General features: G+C 42.0%; 2 protein-coding genes across 3 annotated transcripts in view; one reads left to right on the forward strand and one right to left on the reverse strand.

Moving 5' to 3' along the window:
* Positions 1-10,424, reverse strand: part of EFHC1 (EF-hand domain containing 1) — a 38,346-nt gene extending 27,922 nt beyond the window's left edge. The window contains exons 1-3 of one of the 2 annotated variants that reach the window (XM_042453546.1): positions 10,242-10,424; positions 3,741-3,962; positions 2,152-2,439 (exon numbers count right to left, since the gene is read on the reverse strand). In XM_042453546.1, the coding sequence (XP_042309480.1) occupies positions 2,152-2,439; positions 3,741-3,962; positions 10,242-10,382 (651 nt within the window). In that variant the 5' untranslated portion in view covers positions 10,383-10,424. Of the gene's footprint in view, positions 1-2,151; positions 2,440-3,740; positions 3,963-4,054; positions 4,208-10,241 lie in introns of those variants that run through there. The other variant, XM_042453554.1, reaches the window with a different exon arrangement.
* A 627-nt stretch (positions 10,425-11,051) lies between these two features.
* MCM3 (minichromosome maintenance complex component 3) overlaps positions 11,052-27,442 on the forward strand; it is a 42,847-nt gene continuing 26,456 nt past the window's right edge. Inside the window, exons 1-8 of the mRNA XM_042453537.1 lie at positions 11,052-11,220; positions 13,688-13,800; positions 14,809-15,017; positions 18,352-18,482; positions 21,173-21,411; positions 23,303-23,411; positions 25,759-25,912; positions 26,443-26,574. Coding sequence (XP_042309471.1) covers positions 11,137-11,220; positions 13,688-13,800; positions 14,809-15,017; positions 18,352-18,482; positions 21,173-21,411; positions 23,303-23,411; positions 25,759-25,912; positions 26,443-26,574 — 1,171 coding nt within the window. The 5' untranslated portion in view covers positions 11,052-11,136. The remainder of the gene's footprint in view (positions 11,221-13,687; positions 13,801-14,808; positions 15,018-18,351; positions 18,483-21,172; positions 21,412-23,302; positions 23,412-25,758; positions 25,913-26,442; positions 26,575-27,442) is intronic.

The following is a 27,442-nucleotide window of genomic DNA, read 5'->3' on the forward strand; positions in this document are numbered from 1 at the left end:
GATAGACACAACAAAGGAAAGGGGAAACTGAGATAGGTTTAGAGAGAATAATATGAGATAACTTTGATCATCTATACTTCATCTTAGTTGCAACAAACAAATGGGAATAGGAGGCCTTCCAGAAAAGGTGACTTCGAAAGGTGAATTTAAAGGAAATAGAATAGGTGGTTGCAACAAATTGTCCTGCGAAGAAAATGCAGCTATAAGGGGAAGTAAAGGAAATAAGTGGATTCATTTCAAAGAACAGGAGACCTCTGGTCAGCTGAGGGGGTCACAGAATCATAGAGTTGGAAGAGACCACAAGAGCCATCTAGTTCAACTCACCTGCCATGTAGTGAAATCAAATCTCCAGGACCAGATAAACTACACCCAAGGCTTTTAAAAGAACTGGCAGAAGTAGTCTCACAGCCATTGTCAATAATCTTTTAGAATTACTGGAGTACAGGAGAAGTTCCCACAGACTGGAGGAGGAGAAATCTTGTCCCCATCCTCAAAAAGGGGGAAAAAGAGGACCCAAACAATTACCACCTGGTGTCATGCCCAGCCAGGTTGAGGACTCTGACTGGGACCTGAGGTTGAGCCTCCAACTGGGACCTGAGCCTGAAACTGAGGTTTAGCCTGAGCATGGCCCTAGTTCTGCTTGGCCAGATCCAGCAGAGCCTATAGCCTCCCAGGAGGCTCAGCAGCCAAGCCTTTAGGGCTGAAGGTCAGTGTGTAAATACCATAAATAAATAAATAGATTTCAGTAAGGCCTTCAACAAAGTCCCCCATGATATTCTTGCAAACAGGATAGTTACATGTGGACTAGAAAATGCAACTGTTAGATGGAGTTGTACTTGGCTGACCAGCCAAACCCAAAGGGTGCTCAGCAATGGCTCCTCTTCACCCTGGAGAGAAGTGACTAGCGGGGAGCCACAGGGCTCTGTCCAGGGCCCAGTGCTTTTCCAACATGTTTATCAATGACCTGGGTGAAGGAACAGAAGGCATGTTTGTCAGATTTGCAGGTGGCACCAAATTAGGACAAGTAGCTAATGCTGCAGAGGACAGGATCAAAATTCAAAATGACCTTAATAGATTAGAAAGCCGGGCCAAAACTAACAAAATGAAGTTCAACATGGAGAAATGTAAAGTTAGGCAGAAAAAAATGAAATGCACAGAGATAAGACGAGGGAAACCTGGCTTGAAAATCGTACATGTGAAAGGGATCTAGGAGTCCTAGTAGACCACAAGTTGAACATGAGTCAACAGTGTGATGTGCCAGCTAAAAAGGCCAATGCGATTTTAGGCTGTATCTATAGAAGTATAGAGTCTAGATCAAGGGAAGTAATAGCGCCACTGTATTCTGCTTTTGTCAGGCCTCACCTGGAATACTGCATCCAGTTCAGGACACAACAATTCAAAAAGGATATTTAGGCAAGCTGAAGGGCAACCAAAATGTTGAAGGATTTGGAAACTATGCTCTATGAGGAAAGACTTAGGGAGCTGGGTATGTTTAGCCTGGAGAAGAGAAGGTTAAGAGGTTATATGATAGGCTTGTTTAAATATTTGAAGGGATGTCATACTGAGGTTAGAACAAGCTTGTTTTCTGCTGCTCCAGAGACTAGGACCCAGAACAATGGATGCAAGCTCCAGGAAAAGAGATTCCACCTCAACATTAAGAAGAACTTACTGACAGTAAGAGCTGTTTCACAGTGCAACACACTCGCTTGGAGTGTGGTGAAGTCTCCTTCTTTGGAGGTTTTTAAACAGAGGCTGGGTGGCCATTTGTTGGAGGTACTTTGATTGTATATTCCTGCATGGCAGGGGGTAGGACTTGATGGCCCTTGAGTCTCTTCCAACTCTATGATTCTAAGTTTTTCATGAATATTTCAAAATACGTAAAAGAACATGTATCCGCAAGTTGACTCAACCAAGTGCTGTGACTGGCTGTAGCTTTTTATCTATTCCATAGAAAAAACTGAGTGAATTTTCTATAAAATGGAAATAAAAATCATTGTCTTCTTATAGCCTGTGAAATACATTAACATTTTTGACATTAAGAATGGACATGTATTTCAACGGATCTGCCTTAAAAGTATTTTAGGTTAATTTATCTTTTTTAAAAATCTTGTATCCAGGTAATTCTGCAATTAGTAATCAAGTTTACAGTACCTGTGTAAATGCATCACAATCAACTATTCGGAAAGTCCTGCCATAGATAGTGATGTCGATTCCTCGGTTAAGATCTTTCCAGTGATAATTGTCCCCATGATCATTCTTGGGTAAACGCTGCCGTTTTATGAACTTGCCCTGAGGAATCCCAGAGTTTTCCACAATTGGTTCCATGACAGACATGCTATCATCTTCTAAATAATAATATATGCCCACTTTGCGGATGCGAAAATGTTCTTCTGTAGATATAGGGACATCTTCTTGAAAGTAACCATCGAACTTCAGCACCTGCAAAAAAGGATCAGACAGAAGGACCTGAATTACAGAAATGTAAGGGAACCTCATGTAAAGGAATGTTGCTGTGAGAACATGAGTAGATGGGAATGTGCTACATTCATTCAATATGACCTAAAAAAAGGATTTGCTATCTATGGAAAAAGCAAGAAACTCCACTCAACAGCAGAACAAAGTACAATGCACCAGCATCATATGCGGACGCATTATACATGGCTTTCAGGGGACATTGAAAGTAATGGGATGCGCGCCATCACACCATGCACAAGCCCCATTACTTTCAATGGGGCTTGAGCATACGCTTTTTTTACGCAGGGGGGTGGGGGCAGAATGGATCCCCCGTGTAAAAATAGGGTGCACTGTATTTTATCTCTCTTTCCTCCGAACCCTATAAAAAGTGTCTTTGCATTGTGGAAGACATGCTCTTTAAACTTGCGACCTTTCAATTTACACAGTATAGAGAATTCACTTTTTTTCTACTGCAGGGGTGGGAATAGTTCGAGTTGTACGTATTTTATGGGTTATAATATGTGAGTTGCCTTACTTTTTTTTTTGTCAAAAGCATGCAGGCATAGATGAAGTATCTGGTGACAAATACCAGCTGTAAATAGCCTATCCGTCTTTAGTTGTTTTTAGTCAGTCAGACTGTTTTTTGTTTCAGAAAAAGTTGCAAGGAACAAGAGGTTCAGACAGCACCTAATAACATGGTTCAGCCTAACATTAAAATTATCTCAGATAGAAATAATAAGAGATGTACTTTATTAGACAATATCAGCCACAAGGAACAAGAGGTTTTAAACAGTCTCAGGAACAATTGTAATAATGTCATCAAAGAGGCTGGTAGGGAGAAAAAGTCATACCTGGCTGTATTTTTGAAGAACCCCTTAAGTGGTTGCAAGAAAGTTCAAAATGTTTCTATTATGCAAGGCTTTCCTGACACAGTTGTTTAATTTCACCAATGCATATTGTTAGTTTTGGGGGGAAATGTTTCCTGAAGCATATTGAACAGCTCTTCCTTTTTGAGTTTTGTAGGTTTTATAGGAATGTTTCCCTATTCTTTCCATGTTATTTCTGCCTCTGGCATCAATTTTTCTGTTAAAGAGGTACTATCCAGGAACACATCTACTTTGTTAACTGAGATATAACTGTATCTACAATAAAATGTTATTGAGGTCTTTAAACAGAGCTGGATGGCCATCTGTTGGAGATGCTTTGACTGAGAGTTCCTGCATGGCAGGGGGTTGGACTGGATGCGCCTTGTGGTCTCTTCCAATTCTATAATTCTATGATAATACCTTTTTGTCAAAAGCTACATGTGCAGGGATGAAGTCTGATGGTGGAGCTTGCATTGGTTGACCATATGTTAAAGTAGGTCTTTTGTTGGAGAGTTCATCCAGTTCAGCTTGGGACAGCTGGTTTACATACAGTCGAGTTCCACCAATGCCCACAGTTGGAATTTGCTTAAAGGCAAAGCCATTTCTATAATCTAGAGTCTGAGAACGATGAAAAGCAGTTTTCTGGAAAAAAGAAAAGAAAAAGTTATGTGCTATGCAGATGACTGGCATAATGATGATGATGATGACGACAATGATAATAATAATAATAATACCTGTATACTGAACCATTAACAATTACATCATCTGCTAAACCTTCTCTCAGAGGCACAGAAGGGGGAGGAAAGACTTTTCTCCTGCTTCTTCTCACCAGTTTGGGCTAGAGCAGAATGAACAGCAATGCACAGACCCAGCCAGCTAGCCTTTGCTTTGGCTCCTGTCACGTGGCTGCTCCACTCTGTTTGAAGAGATTTTGGAATAAAAGATTCTTCCTTCCCCCATATTGTCTCAAGTGCTTGTTTTAGGCATCCTGTCTTTCCTTGGAAAGGAAGGAGGGAGAGAAGGACAGAAGGGCATAGGCTGGCTTTCAGGTCTACTGTTGCTCAACTGCTGAGTCCATCCCACAGTGGAGCAGCCACATGACAGGCCCAGCCAGCCAGCCTTTGCCTTGACTCTAGTCGTGTGGCTGCTCCACTGCAAGGAAACCTTTGTGCCTCCCTTCTGTGGGGGACTACTGAAACATTACATCACTGGAAGCAGAAGATGGAGAAACTCCACTCTATCTGCAAAAACAAAACCAGGAGGAGATTATGGCACAGAACATGAGCTCCTAATATCAAAAATAGAGTAAAACTAAAGAATATCACTAAATAATCATCTTGCCGAATCTGAAGAACATCACCAAAGAATTTAAAGATAATGTACAAATCGATTTGCACTATTACCATATATACTTGACTATAAGTCAACCTCATGTATAAGTCAAACGCAAGTGTTGGGGCCAAAATTATGGATTTTGATGTGACTTGTGGATGAGTTGAGGTTAAAACCTAGCGGCATGTAGCAAAGGATGTAAAGGATGAGATTTACTGTTTTCATACATAAATGTCTTATTCAGATCCTTCTAATCCTGATTCCTCTCAGTACTTCTTTGAGGGAAAGCACCAAAGAAGTGCCGCCACTGCAATTTCCCCACTCAAGCATTCAAAAAGGCCAGAGGTAGCATCATGGTGGAAGGAATAGAGAGGGTTTGTGCTTCTTTTGGCTGCTCCTGGGATGGGTTAAGCTCTTACCTTTCGCCACTCTACTCAGAGATGGGAAAGAGTTAAAATACAGTACTTACTTTGACCCATGGATAAATCGACCCAGCATTTTGGGTCAATTTTTGACTAAAATTTCTAGACAGTAATGATGATGATGATGATAATCAATTTATTTTCCACCTGTCTTCAGGGCAGGATACAACATGTTTAAATACAAAACACAATTAAAAAAGAAAACACATAAAACTAACAGTTAAAATATAGTCCTATAAAATCATTCAAATGCAATTAAGCCTATGAGACAGGTAGGTAGAAGAACTCTGGATCAAAGCAAGAAACATTGTCAGGAAGGGTGCAAAAAGACACCATCTGCAACCAAAAAGAAATGGTTGAGAGATGAAACTGACAGAGAAGCAAAAGTGGGACAGAAACAGAGTCAGAACCCTGAATACAACTGCTCAATAACTTGATTGCAAGGACAAAGAAAACCACTGTAATAAACAATGCAGACAATAGCAGATGCTACCAAAAAGGAAAAACAAGAGACCTTTATCACAAGATCCAAGAAATCAAAGTGAAATTTAAACCAAGAGTGTGGATGCTATACAAGATTATAGTATCATATGAAGTGAAATTGCCATATTGTGAAAATGTATTGGAAAAAGATCCACACAACAATCTGCAAGATTTTAAGAGCTGCTTTTCAAATGTTACCAGAAATATACCTGTTCAACATGATAACAAAATTACAAAAAATGTTGATTAAAAACCCATGGGAGGATGATACTATATATGATCTCAGCAGCAAGATTACTCTTAGCAAAAAGACTGAAAGAAAAAGAAACTCCATCTATAGATGACCAGCTGTTGAAACTAATGGCTATGTGAGAATTAGCCATATTATAGAACTGGTTAAATAAATGAGTGATGAAGAAGACAGAATATGATTGGGCACCAATAATAAAATATTACCCCAAAAAAAGTGGTTCTAAGAAAAATAGAAAAGAGCATAAATCAAATAATTATTTGGTCATATCAGGAAAGAGTACTAATAATGAATTAGGGAAACAATGCTGGAAATTTATACTCATTTGAATCGGAAGTTAGGGAAAATTAGTAAAAAGGTGTTTTTCAAACCAAATGAATGAAGGGAAGTATAAATGTGAAAGGGGGGGGGGACTGTATAAGGCAGTGATGGAGAACCAATGGCACATGTGCCAGAGATGACACTCAAAGCCCACTCTGTAGGCACATGTGCTGTTGCCCCAGCACAGAGTTTGCCAGAGTTTGTTAGTAGAAAGCCAGAGAGACAAGGCACTTTGCAATAAATAAGTGGGTTTTGGGTTGCAGTTTGGGCACTTGGCCTCTAAAAGGTTCACCATCACTGGTACAGGAATATGTGTTGCACATAACAATTATAGTGATACCTGTTATTATTTTTTAAAATTATATTTGTTGTTATAAAAATAAAAGGAAAAAAAACACACACAAGATGCTATACAACCATGACTAAGTACAAATTATATGATTGCATTCTTTCAGTATCTCAAGAGCTGTCACAGAGAGGAGGGGGCAGACCTGTTCTTTGCTGCCTCAGAGGATAGGACCAGGCCTAATGGCTTGAAGTTACAGGAGAGTAGATTTTGTTTGAACATTAGATGGAACTTGTTGGCAGTAAGAGCAGGTTGCCAATAGAACCAATTAGTGGAGTCTAATTCTCTGAACGTCATCAAAAAGAGGCTGGATAGCTACTTGCTTGGGATGCTTTAGTTGGAGGTCTTGCTTGGGATGCTTTAGCTGGAGGTCTTGCATTGAGCAAGGATTTGGAACTGATGGGCCATTGGGCCTGTTCAAACTCTATGATTCTATGGCTTTATAACTCCAAATAAAAAGATGATAACTGAACACACGGAAGAAAAATGAGAGGAAAGAGATGAAAGGATGACTGGTTTATTAAAGTAAAAACCATTTCAAGATGAACCTACAATTTTAGAAAGTGAAATGGAAGCTGCATTCAGATCACGTGGGAGAAATAAATCACCAAGATCGGGATGGTGTACCAACAGAGATGTTTCAAGCAACAAGGAAAAAACATCTAGTCCAGTACTAATTAAAATGTGTCAACAAACAGAGCAAAGAAAACATTGGCCTGCGTATTGGAAACAATCTAAACAGATTCCAGTCCCCAAGAAAAGAAACACAAGTGATTTGCAGTAACCACGGGACCATTGCATTAATCTCTCAAATAAGCAAAGCGATGCTCAGAAATCTACAACAAAGCCTTTACCGTATGTGCCAGATATCCAAGCTGGGTTCAAGTAATAAGAGACACTAGAGATTACATTACAAACATATTTTGGAAAATGGATTACACTAAAGAATTTCAGAAGGAAACCAGCCTGTGCTTCATAAATCATAGCAAAGCCTTTGATTATGTAGTGATTCCCAAAGTGGGCAGTGGAAGGATCCAGGGGGGTGGTGAGGTAGAAAGGGGGTGGCAGGGGGCCCTTGGTGTATAGGAAAGACAAAGGGAACCAGCAGTCTTTAGGACCATGGTGGGGATGAGGATTACACTAAACTTCTTTTCAGGATCCCCAGAAAACCACCACTCAGTCTCACTGATCATTTTGTGTGGTATTGTCTCCCACACTTTGCCTGCCCATGTGAGTTCGCTCCCCTACCAGTGTCTTTTTCGCTAGTAGTGGCATCTGGGAAACTTGTGCAAGGCTTGGACACAGGGCATTGCTCCTGTGGCTTAGAGCGGCACCATTTTGAGACAGACTGGAGCAATAAGTTGTGGGGGAGAAGTGGTGGCAAAAAAACCCTTTCAAATCTGGGACCCTGCTTAAGTTTTGTGAGCTTTGCTGGGACTTGGCTAGCAGGTTGGACTTGCACTGCTGCTCCTGCTTTGTTTCATCATTCAGGCTGAGAGAAGGGTTAGCAGAAGAAACTGGGTTTGTTTTTGTTTTTGTGGGAGAGTGGACACTTGAAGCTGTGTGGGGTTAGCTTGATTCTTGGAAACTGTCTTGGAGCAGCTCCTGTAGTTAAAACCTTTCTCTTTTTGGCCCACACCAGTCTGCAGTACAGAGCATGTGGCCTCTGTAAACCTCCAACACACACACAGTGGCTGTGTCTTTCTCTGTCCTGAGGAAGGATTGAGAGTCCCTCCTCTGGGGAGAAGTTTCTCCCTTGCACCTGGTCACCCTGGGAGCAGCAACTGAGCAACTAGCTGAGCTGCAACCAAAAGGCCTCTTGTCCACAACGGCATTTGCTGAAATAGGTGAGAAGCTTCTCAATCAGCTGCTCAGTGCAAAGGGAGCAAGCTCCAGGAAAAGAGATTCCACCTGAACATTAGGAGGAACTTCCTGAGAGTAAGGGCTGTTCGACAGTGGAACACACTCCCTTGGAGGGTGATGGAGTCTCCTTCCTTGGAGGTCTTCAAACGGAGGCTGCATGGCCATCTGTCAATGGGGATGCTTTGACTGAGAGTTCCTGCATGGCAGAATGGGGTTGGACTGGATGGCCCTTGCGGTCTCTTCCAACTCAATGATCCTATGACTGAGCAGCTAGTCAAACTGCAACCAAGAAGCCTCTCACCTGCGCTACAAGGCTGGGACAAAACTGAAACCACTTGGTTGCTGCTCAGCCAGCTGCTTCGCTGAAGTGACTGGATGGAAAGGGAGCAGCAATCAAGAGTGGCTGTTTTGAATTTGCAATAGGAAAGGCAATGGTAAAGGTTTTCCCTTGACAAGATTGTCTAGTTGTGTCCAACTGTAGGGGGTGATGCTCCTCTGTGTTACTAAGCCAAGAGAGCAAGTATTGTCAGAGGTGATCCAGTGGCCATGTGGCCATCACTACACCGAGAACAGTAGATCTAATATTAAAAAATATGCGCTGGGGGGGGGCACTAGGCTTGCTGGTCAAAAGGAAAGGGGCAGTAGCCTGAAAAAGTTTATATTTAGATATTCATAGAATCATAGAGTTGGAAGAGACCCCAAGGGCCATCCAGTCCAACCTCATTCTGCCATGCAGGAAATCCAAATCAAAGCATTCCCGACAGAGGCCATCCAGCCTCTGTTTAAAGACTTCCAAGGAAGGAGACTCCACTACACTCCGAGGAAGAAGTGTGTTCCACTGTCGAACAGCCCTTACTGTCAGGAAATTCCTCCTAATGTTCAGGTGGAGTCTCTTTTCCTGAGCTTGCATCCATTGTTCCGGGTCCTGTTCTCTGGAGCAGCAGAAAACAAGCTTGCTCCCTCTTCAATATGACATCCCTTCAAATATTTAAACAAATATTGTTAAGCTTACTGTGATAAGTTTGGGAACAGCAGAAAAATCAGATGCAGGAAAAGAAAGGGAGAGCCTCTAGCACTGTGCCTTTGGCTCCTATAGGCAGTGTGGCCAATAAGCCTCCAAGATACTCCCCGGCTTTTTATTACCCGGAAACCGGGGAATTCCCCGGAAATTGTTTCACCAAAATCCCTGGAATTCCCCAACATTACCCAGAATATTCAGTCAAAATCCCCGGAAAGTCCCCGTAATTTTAATATGGCGGCTCTTTTGCAAATAAACGTAAACATAATTGAAATAAAAAACAATTGTAGCTTATTTCAACTCTCAAAATTACCATTGAACCAAACAAAGAAACTTTCAGTCCTTCTAATACTTTTAAGACATTTCTTTTGGCATGAAGGGGGTCCAGGAAGCTTTGTGCTGAATAGAAACTCATTAGGCTGCAACTACACTACAGAAATAATCCAGACACCCCTTTAACTGACCTGGCTCAGTGCTAGGGAACCCTGGGAATTGTAGTTTTGTGAGAAAGAAAGAGCTCTGGCGCCACAATGAACTACAATTCCCATGCATCTGAGGAAATACGCTTAAGTCTAGGAAAGCTCATGCTGCCAACTTTTCTTTCAGTGAGTCTCAAAGGTGCTACAGGATCTATCTCTCTATCATCATCACCATTATTATTATGATCATTATTAAATCCAAATGCAGCTGAGGGAGGCCCGACCTGCCCCTGGAACGCCAGAGGAAGGAAGGAAGGAAGGAGAGACGGCCGTCGCCTAGTTACGAGGGGTCGCCCCGGAGGACAGGGGGAGCCCTCCTGCAGGGCGCGGGGGCTGGGCGGAAGGGCTCCCCAGGGGCCTTGGGTCTCCCTGCCTCCCGCGCGGGGCTCCGTCCCCAGTGTCCTCACCGAGAGGTCCCGAAAGGAGGCCCCCGGCAGCAGGGGCAGCCCTTGCACCGGCTGGGAGCTCATGGCGGGGCGTGAGAGGCCTCTCCGACGGCGGGATCGCCCCCGGTTTCCTAAGTAACTGTCAACATGACGGCGGCGCATGCGCCTTCCTCTTCCCGCTAAGCCCCGCCCCCGACGGCGAAGAGAGCCCGGCCCCGCCCCCTGATGACGTCAGTCGTCGGAGGTTCTCCCTCCAAACTCCACGGGAGCTGCTCTCTGATTCCAAGTCATTCATTGATCGGAGGCGGCTGTTTGTTGACCCAGGCAGGGCAGAGACACGTGGAAGGTGGACAGGGAGCCAGCCTGGGCTGCATCCGCACTGGAGAAGGAACCCAGTTTGGAACCGCTTTAATTGCCCCGGCTCAAGGCTATGGGATTCTGGGAGTTGGAGTGTGTTGTGGGGTCCAGAGTTCCGCTCCGCTCTGGGCTCACTACAAACTCCAGCAGGGCAATTAAAGCGGTTCCAAACTGGGTTAGTTCTCCAGTGCGGATGCAGCGTCCGTCCGCAACTGTTGTTAGACAGCAGGCTTTGAAACGGGGCCGAGGCCAACGCAGGCGCGCTTTCTTGCCCTGAGGCCTCCCACGTCAAGGGACGTACAAAGTACACCGCTTCCTCCGCCCACCTCTTCCCCGATTGGCTGCTATGTCTGACGGGCAGGAAGTGCCTTCAACCTGATTGGTCGGCGGTCTCGGCCTCGACCAATGGAGCGGCGCAGAGGGAGGAGCCTAGTTCCGGCCCCGCCCCCTCGCTCTTGGCGGGAACGACCTCCGCCTTTTCGCGCCGAAGGAGAAGTTCCCGCGCGCCTCCATCGGCCTTCCTCCCTCCCTCCCTCCCGCTGCTGCTGCTCCTGTGACGATGGCGGGCCCCGGGGCGGCGGCGCTGGACGAAGCGGAGCTGCGAGAGGCTCAGCGGGACTACCTGGACTTCCTGGACGACGAGGTGGGCCGGGGTCGGGGCTCAGGAGGCAGGGAAAGGCCTGGGGGCCCGCGGCCATGCTCCCAGGGATTGCCCAGAGAGGAAGCGGTCTCTACGGCTCTCAGGCTGCAGGGCTCGCCCACAGAAGGGGCCGCCGATGCGCGGGTGCATCTCATCCAGGAAAGGCTTGGCTCCAGGGAGCCGCCTCCAATCCCCGCCGCTGCTAGTCTCTTAGGCAGCTACGCTAACAGAGGCCGCCTTGCCCTGGGATGCCTTCCGAGGTCGGAAGAGCTTGGGAAGCCCAGGGAGCCTCAAGGAAGACCCCTCTCCTTGTCTCCCTCCCTGGGGTCATTTAGGTCCGCCTTGCCGCCAGTTCGCGATCCTCTTCGGCAGCAGCTACACAGAGAAAGAGGCTAGATCACCGCACTCTCCTCTTTAACTGCTCCGGCTGCCTCCTCCTGTTGCATTCTGGGATTTGTAGTTTAAGGAGGGGCATTTAGAACTCTCAGCCAGAGAACTCACTGGACTACAAAACCCACAATGCAACGGGAGTCAGACAGGGCAGTCATAGGAGGATAACAACAGTGCTGTAAGAGTGTAGTGTCATCATTTCCAGCTGTTCTCTTCAGCGCCAGTTACTTGGATGGCATTGGAACCCTCTCCAGTGACTGGAGCTTTCCTCTTTCTGACTTATGGTGACCCTAAGGCAGGGGTTCATGTCTCTTTAAAGAGGGTTTGCCGTTTCCCATCCTCTGAGGCTGAGAGAGTGTGACTTGCCCAAGGCGTCTTGAACTCCCTTCTCTTCCAGTATTCTTGTCCCCAGAATTACAGCCCTATGTTCACAGAAACTGGCTTCCTTAAAGTCTAGAGTAGGGAATTATTATTAATTATTATTATTATTATTATTAATTAATATGTTATTAATTAGAGTAGGGAATTATAGAGTAGGGAAACCTAGGGTTTGCGAAGGGCCCAAATACCTTGAAGTCATCAGGTCCTGTGTGATCTTGGGAGCTGAGCAGTGTCAGCCCTGGCTAGTGCTTGGATGGGAGACTGCCAGTGAGTACGAGGCACTGTAGGCAATTGTGAGGGGGCTTTTCTACACCTGAGGTTACCTTTGCCTCTTATCCACAGAAGGACCCAGTCATTAACACCTGCCATGCATTTACCTTGTTTACATCCTTCCTAAGTGTGTAAGGGTCAGGATCCTTAGCCTAGAGGAGAGAAGGTTAAGAGGTGATATGATAGCCCTGTTTAAATACTTGAAGGGGTGTCATATTGAGGAGGGAGCAAGCTTGTTTTCTGCTGCTCCAGAGAATAGGACCCAATGGAGCAATGGATACAAGCTACAGGAAAAGAGATTCCAGCTCAACATTAGGAGGAACTTCCTGAGAGTAAGGGCTGTTTGACAGTGGAACAAACTCCCTCGGAGTGTAGTGAAGTCTCCTTCCTTGGAGGTCTTTAAGCAGAGGTTGGATGGCCATCTGTCGGGGATGCTTTGATTTGGATTTCCTGCATGGCAGAATGGGGTTGGACTGGATGGCCCTTGTAGTCTCTTCCAACTCTATGACTGCTTGCTAGCTTATGGACACCACTCAGACAGAGACATCTGTTACAAAAAAATAAAAACACTAACCTTATTAAATAAAATTAAGAAAATATCTTAAGTAGGTTTCTTATGAAATATTGTGGTTACATTGCAGGCTTTTAATTCCCAACCTGCAGATTTCTAAGTGCTGTTCTTTCATTTGAAAGACTGCTGAAAGCTGTAAAAACTTTGCTTTAGTTATTTATGTTTCTATTAATAGAAATAATATTTCGTGGACAGGATTAGTGTTAATGATAGGTAGCCCATTGAGGGAGAGTTCCTTGTGAGAGAGCTCTGAAAGGTCACTTGCCTCACCACAGGGTTTTCCCAGCTTGCATCATCTATCAAAACATATGTACATACACACGTTCACATTAAATGGTCTACCAAGACCCCTAATCAGCAATTTTCAGCAGTACACACAGGGGGAATGTTTAAGACATAGCTGCTGAAAAGATTGCATGCCGTTCATAAAAAGTATGTTAAAGATGTTAATTTGCTTCCCAAAGAAATTCCTTTCAGACAGTGAGCACAACAACAACAACAACAACAACAACAATAATAATAATAATAATAATAATAATATGATTTATTTATATGCCGCCCAATCACTGGGAATCCAGGCAGCTTACAACATAGGGGATAATAGACAGTTCCCTGCCCTCAGGCTTACAATCTAAAAAGACACAACACAAAAGGAGAAGGGAATTGGGGGGGGGGAATCAGGTCCAGCATTCTTCTCTCTCTCTGAGGCCTAGACCAAGGCAGATGGACTGGAGGGAGGGCTCTTCTTCTTCAGGCTAGCCCTGGTGGAGCTGGGCCTGCCTGGTCAACTCCCTCACAGGCCAGAAGATGACAGTTATGGAGGAAGGAGATACCTCAGTAATGCTTCCTTTGTTGCAGGAGGATCAGGGAATTTACCAAAGTAAAGTCCGAAACATGATCAGTGACAGTCATTACCGTCTGATTGTGAATATCAATGATCTCCGAAGGAAGAATGAAAAAAGAGCCAGACGGTAAGTCTTTTGAATGGGGTAGCTTGCATGGTTTTTTAGCTTTGTATTTCTTACAATTGTACTATGCTTTCTTGCACCTTTACTAACAGGAGCTTGGTCTGACTTGCATATTTTTTTCCAGGCTGTGTCTTCTCCAGAAGTTTTCAGGGCAGTTGTAACCTATGTGATTAAAAGTGTCTATCCTTCCCCTTTTCTCCAGATGTTTTGAACTGTTATTAACTGCTACCCATACAAAAGGCAGTAAGATACTCTTGAACATACAACTACAGTACTACAATTGTATGTAGTACAACTGTTGTATATGAACATACAACTATAACTATTGTAGAGATAAATACAGCCCTGTATGTAATACACAATAATGGGAATGTAATGTTCCAAGACACAGAAGATTAAGTTGTACACATCACCTATAGCTAGAAACATGCAGAGAGCTGCATGCTGTCATCTAAAGAGCTGTATGTATGGATTATGAGCTCTATGGTAAATGGATTTCTGTTACTCAGGAAAGTTACACTCTTAAAGAAACTCGTTAAAGGGGCAAATTCAATAGTCTTAGAAAAGATGGGGATGGGGGGGAGCATTAATCCCAAACATGTTCTGCGAAAAACTTAAAATGCAGCAACATAGATCTAAACTGATCATTTGTGTCATAAGATATATTTTGCTAATAACATTTCTTGATTTAAAAAATAAAATTAAAATCATTATGTTTCTGTGAATTCCTGGGTATCTGGGCTACCAGAGGAGACTCCCCAGCTCACTATTTGTAATTTGGTAAAGGTGTTCAGCAATGCTCTAATGTTGAGCAGAAGCTGGTGCAACTTTTTTTTTACAAACAAGGATGTAGGTTTGCGAGATAGGAGACGAGAGAAAAAGTAAAAAGTATCCTCCAAGAAGATTAGTATATTCCTAAACTAGCAATTGTTAACGTCTTAATAGAGGCTGACACAACAATATTTTCTCCCTTCTGTGTAGTCCTGACTGTTTTACTCATCTTTCTTTTAGTCTGCTGAACAGTGCCTTTGAGGAGATGGTGGCATTCCAGCGAGCCCTAAAAGACTTTGTTGCTTCTATTGATGCAACGTATTCAAAGCAGTATGAAGATTTTTATATTGGACTTGAAGGCAGCTTTGGTTCTAAGCATGTGACACCCCGGACGTTGACATCCCAGTTTCTCAGCTGCATTGTCTGTGTGGAGGGTATTGTTACAAAATGTGAGTGGAAAGTGCCCAGTGATACTGAATAAGTGTAAATATTATGGGTAGTGGGACAAATGGTTGTCTTATAAAGTAGTTCATTCTGACAATATCTCAGTAGGCTTTATCCTCCAACTTCTGATTCTCATGGATAGGTCTTATCTTTGCTAAAAATATGTATAATAAATATAAAAAGGCTAAGAGAGGGATGAATCTGTCAGCACCTTTAAGACTGATCTATTTAGCATGATTTCATAGATTTCAACCCACATCTTTAGCAAAGTATTTTCTCCAAAGTGTTTTATGTTCTACACTTTCCTAGTATCGGTGATGAGGAGAAGGCAGAGGCCTTGTTTTAACAGGGAAGGTTGAGCATTTAGAAGTCTAGATAAGAATGTCCACCAGATAATAATAATAATAATAATAATAATAATAATAATAATAATAATAATAATAATAATAATAATTTATATCCCGCCCCTTTACAAAATGCAATCAGGGCGGCTTACATAGATTAAAAAATATACAATCCAAAACTCTCACCCCCGCTAAAATACTATTAAACAATGTAAGAATTAAAACATACTTAAAAATTAATACAATAGACTGTGACTGAAGCGAGGTTGGAGTTCAGCAGTTAGATTTCTTCTAGTGGCCAGGAAACTGTTCAGCAAAGGCCTGCTGGAAGAGATCCATCTTTGTAAATGTTTAAAAGCTATTTAGGGTGGTAATATGACAAATCTTATCTGGCAGGCCATTCCACAATCTGGGGGCGATAGCGGAAAAAGTCCTCTGGGAGGTCGTAGACAGCCTTGTTTTATAAGGCTGTAACAAATTCCTCCCCGAGGATCTAAGTGTGCGGGAGGATTATATGGAAGGAGGTGGTCCCAAAGATAGGTTGGATCCAAGCCATTTCAGGTTTTAAAGGTAATAACCAACACCTTGTACTGGGCCTGGAAGCTAATAGGCAGCCAATGGAGTGATCTTAAGTTTGGTGTTATATGGTCTCTTATGGAGGTACCACAGACCAGTCTGGCTGCCATGTTCTGAACTAATTGAAGTTTCCGGACCAAGCACGATGGTAGCCCCATGTAGAGTGCATTGCAGAAATCAAGGCGTGAGCTTACCAGTGCATGTACTATGGTCTCAAGGTCCCTGGCTTCCGGGAAAGGGTGCAGTTGGCGGATCAGCCAAAGCTGATAACAGGCACTCCTGACTGTAGCATTCACCTGATTTGTCATATGAAGCAATAGATCTAGGAGCACCCCCAGACTGCGTACATAGTTCTTTGAGGATACTGTGACCCCTTCCAGGACTGGAGTTTGTATCCTGATACCTGGGTTCGGAGCCGATACCGTAAGTAGCCATGTTTTGTCTGGATTCAGCTTCAATATGTTTTCCCTCATCCAATCCATTACTGCTTTAAGACAGTCATTGAGAGGAGAGACGCTATCTGAAGGCAAAGGTGATGACTGAGACATGGAGAAATATACCAGGGTGTCCTCAGCATATTGATAACACCCCGCCCCATGCCTCCGGATGATCTCTCTTAATATGAGAAGAGGAGAGCCAGCATGGTATAGTGATTTGAGTACTGGACTATGACTCTGGAGACCAGGATTCCATTCCCTGTTTGGCCATGAAACCCACTGGGTGACCTTGGGCAAGTCACATGCTTTCAGTCTTAGGGGAAGGCAATGACAAACCTCACCTTAACAAATCTTGCCCCATGATAGGGACACCATAAGTCAGAAATGACTTGAAGGCACATAACACAATGTGAGATTGCTATACTCTGAAATGGAACTTGGTGATTTTGCCCATTAGCATCTGGGGTGAACACTGTTTCCACTGACATTTCCATTTGTGGGATGAATTACTGTATATACTCGTGTATAAGTCGACCTCATGTATAAGTCAAGGTGAGGTTTGGGGGCCAACATTATGGATTTTAATATGACCCGATAAGTCGAGGGTGCAGTAACTGTCCCTCTGCTCCACTTGCCTCTTGGTGCTCCTTTGAGTGGCTGCTGCCCCTGAGCCATCCCTGCTGCTCTGCTTGCTTTTTTGTGCTCTGTGAGGGCAAGCTCCAAAGAGCTATCTCTCCTGCCATCTCCAGTGCTCCCTCTCTCCTATGCTTCTCCCTTGGGGCTCTCTAACTCAAAGGGTTGCTCAGGCTCCTTTCCCCTCTCCATTTCACTTTGGACTCTAAAGAGTGTTAGGTCTCTGCCTCTTTAACAGAACAGCTAAACCAGTGGTTCCCAAACTTTGCTCCTCCAGGTTTTTGCACTTCAACTCCCAGAAGGCTCAGCCCTTTTAGCTAATGGCCTGGGATTCTAGGACCTGAAGTTTGAAACCTCTGGAAGGGCAGAGTTTGGGAACCATTGAGCTAAATAGAGTTTTCCCCTTTTCCTTTTTCCTGATGCTGGTGAAATCAGGCAATCTGGCTTCTCCTAGCCATAGCTATGGGCAGTGTTAGGTTTTTCCACCTTCAAAAAGTGAGGAAATTAACAACCCTCTTTTCCTTTTGTCCAGGGAGACTGCCCTTCCCTCCGTGCCTCCGTTCCTACGCCACTCTGCTGCAACTGTGGAGCCATCCCTACTTCTCTCCTTCCTTCCCTCGCTTGCTCCTTGTCCCTTTTCCTCTCCCTTCGGACTCTGCAGGACAAGGAGCCAGGGTTAGGGATAAGTTTCTTCCCCTTTGAAAAGATGAGGAGAGCTCTCTTCCCCCTTTCGCTGAGAAAGCCTCGTTTGCATGCTAGCTGCTCAAGCAGCGGCTGGGAGATTTCACCAGAGACCTTCTTTTCAGCTCCTTTTTCTTTTCCTGAGTGGCTCCAGTGAGTAAGTGTTTCTGCTCCTTTAAAGGCCCTCTCCTTTCCTGAAGAAGCCAATCTGGTGAAATCTCCCAGCCCTTCGGTGAGCATGCAAGCCAGCCTCTCTCAGGGAAAGCCAGTTCATGTTTGGAAAGGGAAAGAAACTATTCTCTAATTCTGGCTGAAGGGAAGGGAGAGGAAAAGGGACAGAGAGCGACATCTCTTTTTAAGGAGAAAAGCAGGGAAGCTTGCAGCTCCATCCCTGGAGAGACAAGGAGACTGGTGGGAGACCGAGGGAGGGAGGGAAGGCAGCGTTTCTTTTAAGGGCAGTCTCCCTGGACTAAAGGACATGCCACTTGACCCCCCGCTCCCTGGAAAGAGCCGCAGCCGCCATTTTTCTGAGCCACATTCCCGTATAGACCCGTGTATTTGCCAGCCCAGGATTTTGGGATCCATTTTTTGGCATAAATTTTTCGACTTATAGACGAGTATATACGGTATCCAAAATTCAAGACCATTTCTTTCTCATGCCAACACAGGCTCTCTGATACGTCCCAAGATAGTCCGCAGTGTACACTACTGCCCTGCTACGAAGAAGACTATTGAGCGTCGGTATACAGACATGACATCTCTGGAAGCTTTCCCTTCCACTGCTGTTTATCCCACTAAGGTAAGCTAAGTTGATTTAGTGTCCTTGAAGAATTTGTTTGGACAAAAAAGGATATTCTTCAAAGTCAGAGCAATTGTGCAATTGGCCCTCTGTATCCACAGATTCTGCATCCATGGATTCAACTATCCATGCCTTGAAAATATTACCCCCCCCCAAAAAAAAAAATCCAAAAAGCAAACCTTGATTTTACCAGATGAAATAAAGGACATAATTTTACTAACAATTACGGATTTTGATATACAAGGGGGGATCCTGAAACCAAAACTCAGTGGATACCAAGCGTTCACTGTATTCAGTTGTTCTTAACTGAGTTATGTTTTCACTGTTTTCTTGCCTCTGTACCTCATTTTTTGTAAAGTTTTCTATGAGTTTGAAGAAGTTGGGGAGCGTCCCCAAACCTGCATCCCCCCCCCCAAACTGAAGTTGATGTTTAGTGCAGTTTTGATCCGAATGGCTTTATGCTGGTATTTCTAGTGAGAAAAGACCAATTCTTTTCTTTCTAAGATAAATTTCCATATTCCCTGATGTAAATTCTGTGCATTCATAATTCAAAAACCATGTATCCCAGAGCCCAAGTTAGAAAAATCTGTAAAGCACACTGGTGTTTCTAGTACAGAGAAGATTGGAGTTGTATTATGCCCCTGTGGGAAGAGAAATTGGGGAAATTAGCAGTAATAAACTTTAGAGATTAGGGGGAAAATATGGAGAAGGCTGGAAAAGAGGACTAGACAGTGAGAGAAAGTAAGGCATGGTAAATAGGTGTATAGGAAATAAGATAAATTTCATTGGTAATTTGCAATGTCATAAAGGATTATGAAATTAAAATGGTAGTGGATTTATGGATTAGTAAACAATTAACATTTATTCTATTATATAGAAGGACGTACAAATATTCTATCAATAACCCAACATTATTTATTTATTTATGGTCCGACTGGTTGCCAGAAAATCCAATTTCGACCATATCACATCTATTTTAAAGTCACTACATTGGCTGCCTATCAGCTTCCGGGCACAGTACAAGGTGTTGGTTATCACCTATAAAACCCTACATGGCCTGGGTCAAGTCTACTTGGCTCCTCCCATACAATCCTTCTCGTACACTCCAGTCCTCTGGGAAAAACCTCTTACAATCTAGAAAGACCAGACTGGTGGTGACTTCCGGGAGGTCCTTCTCTGTCACTGCTCCAAAAACTTGGAATAACCTGCCGGAAGAGATTTGCCAATTATCCTCACTCGAGGCTTTTAAAAAGACGACAAAAACCTTTCTCTTCCGGCAGGCCTTCCCTGATTGATGTCCAGAACCACTTGAATCCCCCTCTTTTTATTATTTTCTTATTTGCGTTTTTTTTTTAAAAATTAATATATTGTTATGTACTTTTTAACCATGTTTTACTGTTTAATTTTATAGATGGGAGGGAGGGATGGGCCGGGGTCTTGTGGGGTTTGTTGTTTTTTATTGTTGTATATTGTTACCCGCCTCGATCCTCAAAGCAGAAGAGGCGGGATATAAATAAATTATTATTATTATTATTATTATTATTATTATTATTACCCCGCCCTTGAGCCCTAATGGCTGTCAGAACGGCTTACAATTATTATTTTTAATCAGACAGTTCCTTGCCCTCAGACTTAGAATCTAAAAGACACGACACAAAAGGAGAAGGGAATGGTGGTGGGAAAGGGGATGAGGTCAAGTGGTTCTTCCCTCCCTCTGAGGCCTGGACCAAGGCAGATGGCCTGGAGGGAGGGCTCTTCTTCTTCAGGCTAGCCCAGATGGAGCTGGGCCTGCCTGGTCAACTCCCTCGCAGGCCAGAGGATGAGAGTTATGGAGGGAGGAGTCTCTTCTTCCAGGCTAGCCCTGATGGAGCTGGGCCTGCCTGGTCACTCCTTCTCAGGCTGGAAGATGACAGTTATTGATTGATTGAACATTGATAGAAGTAGGAATTGATTTTGTTTATAAATTTGTATGTCTCTTTGCTTGTGTGTTCTATATATGTATGTACTTATACATACTTTTATATATTTCTTATATCATTTTACTGTATAGCAGAGAAAAATTAAGTCAAGTACTAAAAAGAAAGGAATTTTGAAAGATGGTTCTAGTATGTTGACAAGAAAGTATTAGTAAGTGGGAAAAGGGAGTAAATGCATGTAGATTATAGATTTAAAGGAGGGTTGTACTAGGAAAGAGGATAGGCAAGAGATAAAGAGAAGTAAATAGAAGATGGAAGTTTGAAAGAAAAAGAAAATGACTGGAGAAATGACAAGATGAATTAAGTAAGAGAAGAAATGTTTTAGGAGAGATAGAAGGTACATATACCTGTAGTGATTAGAAAAAAAGATATATCAGTATGAATGTGTATGCAGTGGTATGTATATAGTGTTTTAAATTAATTTTAATAATAATAATAATAATATTTATTTGTATACCGCCCTCTGGCAAACCAATCCGGGCGGTTAACAACAGTAAAATATAAAATATGACAATTAAAAACGTGACCTGTAGTAATTAGAAAATAGATATATATCAGTATGAATGTGTATGTAATAGTATGTATGAATTGTGTATGTGTTTGGTTTTTAAAATCTCTAATAACATTTTTTTACAAGCACCTTGCTGTTTCTAAGTTTTCAAATCTCTCCCCAAATAACGTAAGATGACATTTAAAAAAATGTTTCCTGTCTAGGATGAAGAAAATAATCCTCTTGAGACAGAATTTGGCCTGTCTACCTACAAGGATCATCAGACCATCACAATCCAAGAGATGCCAGAAAAGGCACCAGCTGGACAGCTCCCTCGTTCTGTAGACATAATTTTAGATGATGACTTGGTGGATGTAGTTAAGCCGGGGGACAGAGTTCAGGTCATTGGGACATTTCGATGTCTACCTGGAAAGAAAGGTGGTTACACTTCAGGGACATTTAGGTAATCTGTGCAGTATGCAGAACTTACATTTGGCTTGATACTATAATTTTCAGTTGCTCAATAAGACTCATGACAATAATTTATTGCTGGCTCAGAGCCTAAATGTTGTGAACTTTGAAAATCTTGTCTCCTTCTAGTGAAGCTCCTGTACAGTGCATGCCTCTCATTGCTATCCAGTAAGAAACCAGCTTTACAAAATGAGGAGATGAAGATGATCATGATGATTTTCTTCTTTTTCTCAATATTGTTTTTGGCCTGAAAGTTTCTAGAAGGCCTGAATCTTGGTAGAGAAGAAGATGCACTGGCTTCAGTAAGCAGGAAGATATTCTTGCCATAACAGAGGACAACAATTGTACATATGAAGACGTATAGCTGAGTCAGGCAGATTACGAGAACATTAATCCTAGCACAACTGGAACAATAAAAATATAGATTTTAAATTGAGAGGCCCAGGCTAAAGTATTTAAGTTGTTTAGAAGGCTCTGGGTGAATAAAATGATTTTTCCTGCAAATCTGAAAACACCATGAAAACAGGTGAACTTCTGTGAGAGAGGTGTTTCTAATTGGAGTGCCCCCTCTCTTTAGAGATGTCTATTCCTTCTTTTTGGGAGGGCACTCATCCAAGGCTACCCTTGTGCCTAGTCCGGAAACTCCCAACTAGTACAAAACATGGCAGCCAGGCTGGTCACCACAAAATCTAGGAGTGACAGGATAACACCTATCCTAAAATCACTTCACTGGCTACATATTAGTTTCCAGACACAGTAAAGGGTGTTGGTTATTACCTTTAAAGCCCTACATGGTTTGAGTCCAACCTATTTGAGGGATTGCCTGCTTCCAGATAATCTGCCCCACACACTCAGATCCTCTGGGAGGAATTTATTGCAGCCTTTAAAAACCAGACTAACTGCTACCGCCCAGAGGTCCTTCTCTGCATTTGCTCCCAGACTATGGAACAGCCTGCCGGGTGAGATCCGTCAAATTGCCAGCTTAGACAACTTTAAAAAAACCTGTCAAGACAGATCTCTTCTGGCAGGCCTTTCCTGAATAAAAGTGTCCGGCCACAGAATGATTGCTCCATCTTGAATGTGAAACCCCTTCAAATACTTAAATAGTGCGATTATATCACCCCTTAACCATCTCTTCTCTAAACATACCCAGCTCCCTGAGTCTTTCCTCATAAGGCATCGTTTCCAGACACTTCACCATTTAGGTTGCCCTCCTCTGGATACACTCCAATTTGTCAACATCCTTTTTGAATTGTGGTGGCCAGAACTGGACACAGTATTTCAGGTGAAGTCTGCCCAAAGCAGTGGCACTATTGCCTCCCTTGATCAAGACACTATACTTCTACTGATATAGCCTAAAATAGCATTGGCCTTTTTAGCTGCCACATCACACTGTTGACTCATGATCAACTTGTGGTCTACTAGGACTCCTAGATCCCTTTCACACATACTGTTGTTAAGCCAGGTGTCTCCTATCTTATATCGATAGATTTAATTTTTTCTACCTAAGTACAATATCTTACTTTTCTCCCTGTTGAAGTTCATTTTATTAGTTTTGGCTCAGCTTCCTAATCTATTAAGGTCATTTTGAATTTTGATCCTGTCCTTTGGTTAGACCATTACCTACGCATGTTTCAGAAATCCCCTGCCTGATTATTTCTATACACGATTTTAGTTGACATAAGTCCTTTTAAAATTAAAATATTGAAGGGTAGAAGCTTTCACAGTAAATACACATTGAGTAGGATATAAAAAGAGCTATTTCTTCCCACAGGAAATAAGCCAGTTATGGGGGTTGGGACATAGCTGTTTACCACTAAGCTGCAGCAGTGAATATAGGAAAGTCATAAAAGTCTGAAATTGCCTTGCTTTACCATTCATAGGACTATTCTGATTGCTTGTCATGTGAAGCAAATGAATAAGGAAGTTCAGCCTGAATTTTCATCAAGTGATATTAACAAGATTAAAAAATTCAGCAGAAGCCATCCAAAGGTAAGTTGGATGATAATGGTTTTATGAACATCACACATTACTATGTTATTTTTGCCATACTGCCAGTGGTGTAGGTAGCATACAAGGGGCGTTTACACGAAGACCTCCTAATACTCAAGGACACTGTCTTCCTGAACTGAGGAGTTCTCCACATTACAATCTCTATATATGAACCATTCTTCATCAGCAAAGAAAGAGTTGGTGAGTGGAGCAGTCTTCCAGGATCCATACAACATATGGTAGAGTTGTATGTCTACACTGAATGGTTATGACAGACACTGGCTGTGTTATAGTTACATGCCTAAAATATAATTTGAGATGATAAATTAATAATTCAGAAGTAGTAGTAAATGAAGGGCCATGCTGATAACCCTGATAGAAGTCTGTAAAAGAAATTAGCAAGCCGTCTGTTCAGCTATGCGAACTAATACTTGTGAGAAAGGATACAGAATATTTTAAACTGGAATCTGGGAAAGTATCAAAAAGTAGAAAGAAATCTAGCTGTAATAAGAAGCCACAAAAGAAAATGAAGAACCTTTAACCTTTACATTCAATAATAATAAAGGACTTTCAGAAGCTGTTTAAATTTTTAGAAGCTGAAATCAAGAAATGTCCCAAAGTGCACCAGAAATAACACAAGTGCAAAAGCGTGCAACGTCAGAGTCCCTTGTCTAACAACATACCCTATGATTCAACAACTTCCTTAAGCTCAGTTTGAGACTCATGGCAAACATATGCTCACTCAGAGTTGTGCACAAGATATTAAACAATATCAACTATTATGAAACCAAGCCATTATAATCCCATTATGAAACCAAACAAATGCCTTCTAATTGGGTTCTGATTCTAGAGTAGACCATTAAATTTTGAAATTTTCTGAAGCCAAGATAAATTTCTTTAGTATTGATTATGTTTTCCATAACCAACATTGTTATCATGCAGTTATGACCTTCAAGAATCAATTAATTACCAGACAAAAGACCAAATTTGCAGAAGCTGGCATAGACATTTGTAGATGTTTCAAGAATGTGACTATTATGCTTCTTTTCTGTAATGCATCACGGCCTTTATATATTCACATTTTACAGAGAAATGTAGGAATAATTTAGTATAACATTTTCAGATTTAATTTAAATTAATATATTTTGAAAATATATTTTCTGTAAATGTGTATCATTTTGCAAACTGTTTCGAATAAAAAAAGGAAAAAAAAATCCCCCCTTGCTTTTCATTAGATCCACAAGGAAAGCAAATTGTTTAAACTTCATATAACTCCATTATTTTTTCCATGCTGTTCAGTGCTTTTGTTCTTCTGTTCATTAATGTAAATGTATTGTGATTATACACCTTCATTTCCTATGCACAAAATAGAAGCTAAAATGTATGCTAAGTACCTGTTTTCTCATGAAGGTAATGGTTCTGTGATTGTTCCAAAAAGCTAACTTTGATTTTGCTATTTCATATAAGGAACATAATTTTACTGCATCATTATATTTAATGGGATTTGAGCAGCCACAGATTTTGGTTTTTGTGATATCCTTGAACCAACCCCCAGTGGATACCAAGGGCCCGCTGTACATGGTTCTCCATCTTGGGATTTAACTTAGATCAAACATGACTTTATATTTTTATATTTGTATATTTCCTGTATTACTTCTTCATTAACTGTAATCTTTGTTGTTGTGATTAGCTTTTCTCAAGTCAATCCTGATTTATGGCGATTCTGTGGATGAGACATCTCCAAGATCCCTTATTTCATATTTATTATTATTACTGTATTTTGCTTTTTAAAATCTTAATTACATCAAATTGTGATGGCTTATAGCTTTTAGAAATAAACAGTCATTCATTCATTCATTCATTGTTCTCTTGGAATGAGAGAATATACCATAAAACGTAATCTGTAATGCTTCCTGTTTTTGCAACCCATACTTAAATATTGTATATACTTGACTATAAGTCAACCTAATGTATAAGACAAGGGCATGTTTTGTGGCCAAAATTTTGATTTGACCCATGGATAAGTCAAGGGGCACGTTACAAAGGAGCTAAAGGATGAAGCAAAGGAAAATAATGCCAGAGAACTTTCAGAATTTCATCAGGCATAATTGTTTGTGCTCACACTAAAGAGAATGGGAGCGGGGCAGTGCTTTGACTTATATGGGTGCTTAATTTCTTATCCTTTTGATTTTTGGGGGGGTGGGGGCAAATTGCTCCACACAAGAATGATGTTAAGATCCTTCTCTTAATATGCTACTTCATGTATTGAAATAAATCCATGCCTTTTGATGACATTTGAAACTCTTGTTTTCCAGTCTGAAATTCATCTTTTCTTTTTGTGCCACAGGATGTGTTCAACCAGCTTTCTAGGTCTCTGGCTCCTAGTATCCATGGGCATGAGTTTATCAAGAAGGCAATTTTGTGCATGCTCCTGGGGGGTGTGGAGAAAGTGCTGGAGAACAGAAGCCGTCTCAGAGGGGACATTAACATCCTGCTAATTGGTATGATTGGGTGGGGCGGGGAGAGACTTGTAACATTTCTAGTTGTTTACATCCTATGATAGGAGTATATGGGTGATAAATTAATTACCTGTATATACTCGACTATAAGTTGCCCTCATGTATAAATCGAGGGCAGGTTTGGGTGCCAAAATTATGGACTTTGATATGACCCTTGGATAAGTCGAGGGTAAAATTTAGGGGGATATAACAAAGGATCTCAAGGATGAAGCAAAGCAATGTCAAATAACTTCCAAAATTCAAGCAGACATAAATCTCTGTGCTCACTCTTAAGGCTGGGTGGATGAGAGAATAGAGTCAGTGCTTCCAGAGCATATTATACTCTTCACTTTCACCAGGGGATGGTTCTTTCTTTGAAATAAGAGTTCAGATACAGTACTTACAATGACCCGTGGATAAGTCAACTCAGGTTTTTAGGGTCAATTTTTGACCTAAATTTCTAGACTTATACATGAGTATATACAGTAAGGAACCCCAAAGCTATTACAGTGCCATTGTTTCTTCTATTTCAGGTGATCCTTCAGTGGCAAAGTCTCAGTTGCTCCGTTACGTGTTATGTACAGCTCCCCGGGCCATCCCAACTACAGGCAGGGGCTCTTCTGGTGTTGGTCTGACTGCTGCAGTCACTACAGATCAAGAAACTGGTAAGGAGCAGGCTGGGCTGCAAAGTGAGTAGTCTCTGCAATTGGAAAATTGACTGGAAAAATTGATTGGAAAAATCTGGCTCTCTGAACCAGAGATTATGTTTGTTCTTGCATTATAGATGGGAATTTAGGATAGCAGTGACCCTATAGATCCCCTCAAGGAAGTAAGTAGGGGCACTAAACTGCTGCTAATGGTGAAGTGGGTTAGATCTCTTCCTCTGCCACTTGCTTGACTAATAGCGCCTCTTGCCTAAAATAGGTGGTTATTTGAAATTTTTTGGTTAAACTCTAGCATGGGAGTAAATGTTAATATCCCTTTTTTGTTTTGAAACCCATTGATTTTTAACACAGATGAGTAAAGTGGTTGTGTTGAATACCAGAACTAAGCATTCCATTATGTCAAAAAACGATGATTTTTTTAATTATTATTTTGGCATACCTGTATTCGCATATGCATACATAATGAAGTTTTTTTGAGATGGGCCCAAGTCTAAACACAAAATTCATTTATGTTTCATACACTTTATGCCCATAGCCTGAAGGTCATTTTATACAATTTTTAAATAATAAGTTTCTGTATGTTGAACCATCAGAAGGCAAAGATGTCACTCTCTCAGCCACACATGAAAAAGTTTTGGAGTACTTCAGATTTCAGAGTTCTGGGTAGCAGAGACTCAACCTAAATAGATTTTGGGACCTTTTCAATTGGAAATGGACTCTTAGAACCATTTCTGTCCTGTAGGCAAAGTCCATACAGACCCTGCCACTGATCTTCAATATTCTTTTGTTAATTTTGGGCTGCTTGGTTTCTGCCATGAAAATTGGTACTCATGCTACAATGGATAAATTTGTAAATATGTCTAGGATT

Source organism: Sceloporus undulatus, chromosome 1 (assembly GCF_019175285.1).
Source record: "Sceloporus undulatus isolate JIND9_A2432 ecotype Alabama chromosome 1, SceUnd_v1.1, whole genome shotgun sequence".
In the NCBI taxonomy this organism is placed as follows: Eukaryota; Metazoa; Chordata; class Lepidosauria; order Squamata; family Phrynosomatidae; genus Sceloporus; species Sceloporus undulatus.